This window comes from Hypomesus transpacificus, chromosome 17 (genome assembly GCF_021917145.1).
Source record: "Hypomesus transpacificus isolate Combined female chromosome 17, fHypTra1, whole genome shotgun sequence".
Classification (NCBI taxonomy): domain Eukaryota; kingdom Metazoa; phylum Chordata; class Actinopteri; order Osmeriformes; family Osmeridae; genus Hypomesus; species Hypomesus transpacificus.
Genome location: NC_061076.1, coordinates 15,904,534 through 15,911,262, shown reverse-complemented (window position 1 = coordinate 15,911,262; position 6,729 = coordinate 15,904,534). Strand labels below are relative to the sequence as shown.

The following is a 6,729-nucleotide window of genomic DNA, read 5'->3' as shown; positions in this document are numbered from 1 at the left end:
CAGGTGAAGACACACACACACATATACACACACACAGACAAGCTTTAACCCGTTAATTAGTAGCGTCGCACATGTGTGATCGTTCGAAAGCGGGCCCCACAGAGTACCGTCACACGTGTGATTCTGAACATTCCAACCGACTATTTTCCGATTCCAAAAACTAAAGGACAAACGCTATAGTATGGCTTCAAAATTTACAATTCGGAGGCTAACAAGTAACACCGGCAGGTAGTAGCATTGCTACGAGTATTATGCTAGGTGGCTAGGTAACGGAAGCTAACGAAAGCTAGCTAGCTTTCTATTTAGAACTCACTCATCTAAAGGTTAAGAGGTCCTCTCCTCACTGACCACCTCTCTGCTTCCTCTCCCTCCCTCCAGGTTAGACGAAGACGGCAAGGTCCTCACTCCGGAAGAGCTGCTGTACAGAGTGAGTCACTTTCCGTCCAGAGTTGCTGCCATTGTTACGGTTAGAGCGGTTGGCACGTCAGATAGGGATCGGGGTAGCGGCAGTCCCCCAGTCGAGAGTCTCACAGGGCCGAGTGCTGGAGAGGTGTGTTGGTGGTGGTCCGACTCACAGCGCCCCCCTGTGTGTGTCCCCAGGCGGTGCAGGCTGTGAACATGAGCCACGACTCTGCACACGCTCAGATGGACGTCAAGTTCCGCTCGCTCATCTGCGTGGGCCTCAAGTGAGTCAGCTCGGTTTCATGGCTGGAGCGCACACACACTTACAGGCTAATTTCACACACACACACACACACACACACACACTTTATAGGCTAATTTCACACACATACACTTTCAGGTTCCATTTCACGCGCACACCCACATGTATATATGCATCCCCCCCCCCCCACAGTGGCATCCCCCTAACCCCCTTCCTCCTCCTCCCCCAGTGAGCAGGTGCTGCACCTGTGGTTGGAGGTGCTGTGCTCCAGCATGGGGGCGGTGGAGAAGTGGTACCAGCCCTGCTCCTTCCTGAGGAGCCCCGGCTGGGTCCAGATCAAGTGTGAGCTCAGGTAATGTGGGGGGGAGAGAGGGGGGAGGGTGGGGGAGAGGGGGGGAGGGTGGGGGAGAGGGGGGGAGAGGGAGGGGGGAGGGTGGGGGAGAGGGTGGGGGGGGTTCCAATCCAGCCCCAGGGGGCCGGGGCCAGTTCTCTCCCCTACTGTTTCTCGTCTCACTAACTGAAACTATCGCTAAGCAGAAATGCCATTGAAGATATCTTTATTTCATTAAGAGAGAATGAAGGGAAAATGTAGACAAGTGTGAGGTGGAGAGAAGGGGAATAAAAGAAGGGAGAGACAGAGAGAGAGCGAGAAGGCGAGAGGTCAATGTGGTGGTACGAGAGGTCGAGTAAGGACCTGAAGTGGATCACAAAGCCGGTCTCATCAGAGTGGACAGCAGAGGAACACGGTATATCTGAATGTGAACATCCAAGTTGTGTCTTGTTCACATCCCGTTTCCTCAGGGTCCTCTCCAAGTTTGCCTTCAGCCTCTCCCAAGACTGCGAGCTGCCTGCTAAGAAAGACGTGAGCTACGACACACACACACACACCACAGTGCATATGTTGAACTTCTACGTACCATATTTGTAACCTTCACAGCGCTCGACACAGTGAGCTATCTGCAGTGTGGCCATGGCCAGCTGGGCAGCTTGTTTGAGCTTCACCTCGTTAGTGGTGGATCTCTGAGCTGGTCCCAGATCAGCCTGAAGCCATTGGCAGCTTGTACCATGTTGAAATGGTTTAGATATATTTGTCACTCTTCTGTCTTCCCCCTCCCTTCTTCAGGAGAAGGAGCAGAGGCCACTGAAAGAGGGCGTTCAGGACATGCTGGTCAAGCATCACCTCTTCAGCTGGGACATCGATGGCTAGACACTCCTTTCTCCTGCAGTCCCTACCCCCTCTCTCTTCACCCCTCCTCTCTCTCCCCCCCTCTCTCTTTCCCCCCTCTCTCTTTCCCCCTCTCTTTCCCCCTCTCTTTCCCCCTCCTCTTTCTCCCCCCCTCTCTCTCCCCCTCTCTCTCCCTCTTTTCTTTCCACACACATTTCTGTTTGACATGGACCAACGTGTAGACACATCCTCACCTTGACCCAGCGGTGCCGCACTCGTCTGGAAAGAACCCTGGCCGGAGCTACCGAGGAGGTTCCCCCGCCCACGGTAACGCTTCCGAACCGCTTCAACTAATCACTGTCGTTCTCTGGGCTCCTTCGGCCAATCGGAGGACTCTGACCGCGAGCCGTTTGGCCAGACGCACGCCCGGGCGGGGGTCACTGCGTATCTGAAGACCAGAGTCTGCTTGGGGCGGACCAGTGGTTCTGTTGGGAGAGCTGTCATGACGCGCCGCTGGGCGATGACCCGGGTGGAACTGTGTCCGACGCTGGACCGAGGTCAGATTTTAACGGAACATTCCAAACGCGGGACCACGCACGCCATGGTGGGATTTGGGTTTTAGACCAGCCATCTAAATCCACCCCATTGGTTGTCTTTCACTGTGTCACCTACCATGACTCCTCTGTTGCTGCCACCAAGTGATTGACACGAGAAGTCCCCTCCCCCACAAACCAAGCAGGGTTCCTGAGGGGGTGTTCCTGACCCAGTGAGAAACACGGTGCACCCAAGATGCTGTGCTGTCACTTTGCCGTGACCGAGAAGACTACTATTTTTGGTGTGTATGTAAATCGACAAAAATCTATGTTGTATATGAAATAATCTATGATTTGTAATAACTTTTCTTTGTATAGAGAGTATACGTTTAGACATTTGTGTGTTGAAATGAGGCCTAGCTCTGTGGATGTGTACCGTTCCGGTGGGGGGCTGATAAAGTTGGGGCCCTTGTTACACAGCGGCTACGCTAGGGGCAGACGGCCCTGTATGTTCCGTGCGTTTTGATAGCGTACAGCTAGCTCGCCTTACCTCAGAGGTGGGCCGAGATCAATGGATCTGCCGTGGTGTGCGGGGCTAGTGGGCGGGGCTTGTTACACACGGAACCAGCAGGAAGGATCTACGGGCGGAGAACTGTGGCCGCCCTTGACCCAGATCAGACCCCTCCATCTTGGAGAGCCATGACTGGCCGCATCATCCCCTCCATCCCTCCATCCCCTCCATCCCTCCATCCCCTCCATCCCTCCATCCCCTCCATCCCTCCATCCCCTCCATCCCCTCCATCCCTCCATCCCCTCCATCCCTCCATCCCCTCCATCCCCTCCATCCCTCCATCCCCTCCTCCCCTCCATCCCTCCATCCCCTCCATCCCTCCATCCCCTCATCCCCTCCATCCCCTCCATCCCTCCATCCCCTCCTCCCCTCCATCCCTCCATCCCCTCCATCCCTCCATCCCCTCCATCCCTCCATCCCCTCCATCCTGGTCTGGTGGAACAACTGAAAAGCTATCCTCCTAATTATACCCTGTCCACCTGTAATGAACAGTATGTTGCAACACTACATAAAAGTATATATCCACATACACACATCTCTGGTCCTGTCTACTGTTGTGCCATTTCCACCCTGGTTCGTCTTTTCAATGCACCAACCAATTAGAGGATGAAGTACAAAAGGGAGGGATCAAATAAAGCCTGTTTTTATTGGTCAACATCAGAGGCAAACTGTGTCCACAACATGGACACAACATGTAAACAGTGATGGTCCAAACTGGTTTCACTAAGAGCTGGGGGAAAGATAGCAACGAGGTACAAACAGCACTGCAGCGATTTACCATTACAATCAATAGCATCTGTTAGAGAGAGACTCTGAAATGAGTCTTAAAACATCACAACCTAGACTAGATTTTGGTATTTTGTTGCAAACGGACGTTAAATAAGGGCACGTGTGGGTTGAGAGATGTGCAGTCAGACAACACCGTGAAGCCAGCCCGCCTCTGACTCTTCAGACACCGTGAAGCCAGCCCGCCTCTTCAGACACCGTGAAGCCAGCCCGCCTCTGACTCTTCAGACACCGTGAAGCCAGCCCGCCTCTGACTCTTCCTTCAGACTTCACAAGACGGTTAAGTCTCATCAGCGTTCATGTTCTGATGAAATACTTCCCTCAATTGGACACCCCATTATATCCAGTCCTTCATATGCGCTACCCCATCCCTCTGATGACGGTCCCTTTTGAGATGGGGACATTAACAGGATTAAAAATAAAGAAAAAGATTTGAGTTACAAAACAAAAATGGTTGTCTTCCACTCGTTGCCACTGCTGTGAAGCGGTAGGGAGGGGGTCGCAATTAGCTGCTCATATTGTTACTGGGCCCTAGCCTCTAGCTAGCCTCCACCTAGCCTCTAGCTAGCCTCAGCCTCCACCTAGCCTCTAGCTAGCCTCCACCTGCCCTCTAGCTAGCCTCTAGCTAGCCTCCACCTAGCCTCTAGCTAGCCTCCAGCTAGCCTCTAGCTAGACTCAGCCTCCAGCTAGCCTCAGCCTCCAGCTAGCCTCAGCCTCTAGCTAGACTCAGCCTCCAGCTAGCCTCAGCCTCTAGCTAGCCTCAGCCTCCAGCTAGCCTCCACCTAGCCTTTAGCTAGCCCCCACCTAGGGCTCCAGCCTATTGTCACCACCTCGTGTAACGTCACATTCTGGACAAATTCAAAACCTAAAACATGGTCCCCTTAAATACATCCCTGACACCTCATTAAAAGCAGTGCTGTTGGAAGGAACATGTGCATTCATCCCTCACTTGTAACGATGACGTCAGAACTTCAATAGCTGGATGAGTCATCCAGGGCTTAGGAAGGTCTGGTTTTGGAATTGGAGCCCAGCGCTTTAAAGTCCCGGAGCTGTGTCCCCCCGTAGGGACATTAGTGTTTGAGGACACACAGCCAAACAGGCGTCCCTCTGGTTCTGCATAATATCATTCTCTTTAAATTAATTTTTTGAACCTGGTCTCTTATAAGACCGTTTCTGTGCGCAACAAAGACACCCGATCAGGGCGTGCTAGCAGTGTGTGTGGGGGTGAACAGTGTGTGTGTGTGTGTGGGGGAGGGGGGAGGGGGGGTGGGGGTGTGAACAGGTTGGTTTTTAGGACCCCCCGGTGCCTGTGGACGAGGGGGCTGCCACAGAGCCCATCTGGCCTTTCCCTTTATGCCTCTGTCCTCCTCTCCTCCTGCCGCCGCCGCCGCCGCACTTCCCCTGGAACACAGAACAGCTCCGGGTCACCGACAGGTTTGAATGACGTCACGGTATCTGATCGAGCCCCACGACACAGACACGAGACTACAGGCAAGCAGGACTGATGGGGGTCCATCTGCTTTCAAGTGGAAATCAATGTTGAATAATAACTCGCATCAATCCAATACACTCATCTAATATTAATCGAAGACCCTGCTCTTATGTGCTCATTCCCTTGTGTCTGGTATCCCTGTACCTGTTTACTGTCTGTTTCTGCTTTTCTACCCGTTTACCTTGCTCTCTTTGGTGCCCTCCTTTACCGGGGGGTCCTCCTCCCCCCCCTGCCCCTGAGGCGGCACGCAGGTGAACACACACACGACAGCAGCAGCGGGGAGCGGAGGAAGAGATCAGTTCCAGCAGGGTGGAGGGACGAAGCACCGTTCAAAAGAAGGCGAGAAGGAGAGAGAGGGAAGGAAGGAGAGAGGGAGAGGGAAGGACACATAGGGAGAGGGAAGGAAGGAGACAGAAGGAAGGAAGGAAGGAAGGAAGGAAGGAAGGAAGGAAGGAAGGAAGGAAGGAAGGAAGGAAGGAAGGAAGGAAGGAAGGAAGGAAGGAAGGAAGGAAGACAGTAGGATATAAAGCATGCATGATCGGTGGGATAACCAAAGTAGGAACGACAAACGTTTTAGCGAGGGAGAGGATCAGAAGGAGAGAAGTGGTAGAAGAAGACAGGTTAGAAGACCACAGGACAGGAGGCTCCACAAGCACTGAGCTCCGAGCACACCAGCACACACACGTCCGGTCACCCTCCACTCCTCCCATCAAGCGCTCGCTCTCACTCCCTCCTTCCAGCCCCCCTTCAGACCACATCTCCGCCTCATCGCAGTCTCACCAGGTGTTGTAAAGAGGAGGGGCTGGCTGGCCTGGCCGTGCTCGAAGGCTCCTCATTGGCCGGCGTGCTCCCCTCTTCCTTGTGGGGCGGGGTCTTCTTCGTGGACTGCATTTTGATTTGCGGAGGTTTGGAGTTAGACGGAAGGTGATTGGTGGACTGGAGCAGCTGAAACCAAGAGTTAACCAATTGGGAATAAGATGAGACTGACATAGGATCTGTGTGGAGAGGACACGGTTCTTCCTGGATTATGAAGCTGCTATGTGTGATGGTGCTTTCAGCTCCAATCACCACCTAAACGCAACCAAACCCATGGTTAAAACTATAAACATGTCTAACCCAGGCTAACCCAGTGTAACCCAGTGTGCCCCCTACCTTGGTGATGGTGCCCACAGCCTTGGTGCGGCCCTCCCTGAACACCAGCCTCTGGTCTGGGTGCAGGTACTCCGGGGTCTTGATGAAGCGAAAGTGGACCGCCGCCTTGTCCCCCGTCCTCAGACAGTCCCTGTTCATGGTGAGGATGGTGGCTGTCTGTCTGATGCTCCCACAGTGGACTGGGGAGGGAGAGGGGTGAGGAGACAGGGAGAGTCTGGATGTGCACCACGGTACATGGAGCGTGTGTGCGTGTGCGTGCCTGTGTGTGTGTGCGTGACTCACCCATGGCCTGGTATCTAGGGGATATCGTAGTTGGATGGTGCAGCACCAGGATTTCCGCCTCAAACTCCCAGGATGCCTGTGGAT

General features: G+C 53.8%; 2 protein-coding genes across 2 annotated transcripts in view; both read right to left on the bottom strand.

Annotated features, from left to right (window-relative positions):
- The window catches only part of LOC124479583, a 272,624-nt gene that overhangs the window by 73,791 nt on the left and 192,104 nt on the right, over window positions 1-6,729 (bottom strand).
- The window catches only part of LOC124479702 (GTP-binding protein 1-like), a 7,804-nt gene continuing 5,039 nt past the window's right edge, over window positions 3,965-6,729 (bottom strand). Inside the window, 4 exon segments of the mRNA XM_047038565.1 lie at window positions 3,965-5,120; window positions 5,992-6,156; window positions 6,364-6,542; window positions 6,646-6,729. The exon segment at window positions 6,646-6,729 is cut by the window's right edge and continues 52 nt beyond it. Of these exon segments, the coding sequence (XP_046894521.1) occupies window positions 5,010-5,120; window positions 5,992-6,156; window positions 6,364-6,542; window positions 6,646-6,729 (539 nt within the window). The 3' untranslated portion in view covers window positions 3,965-5,009.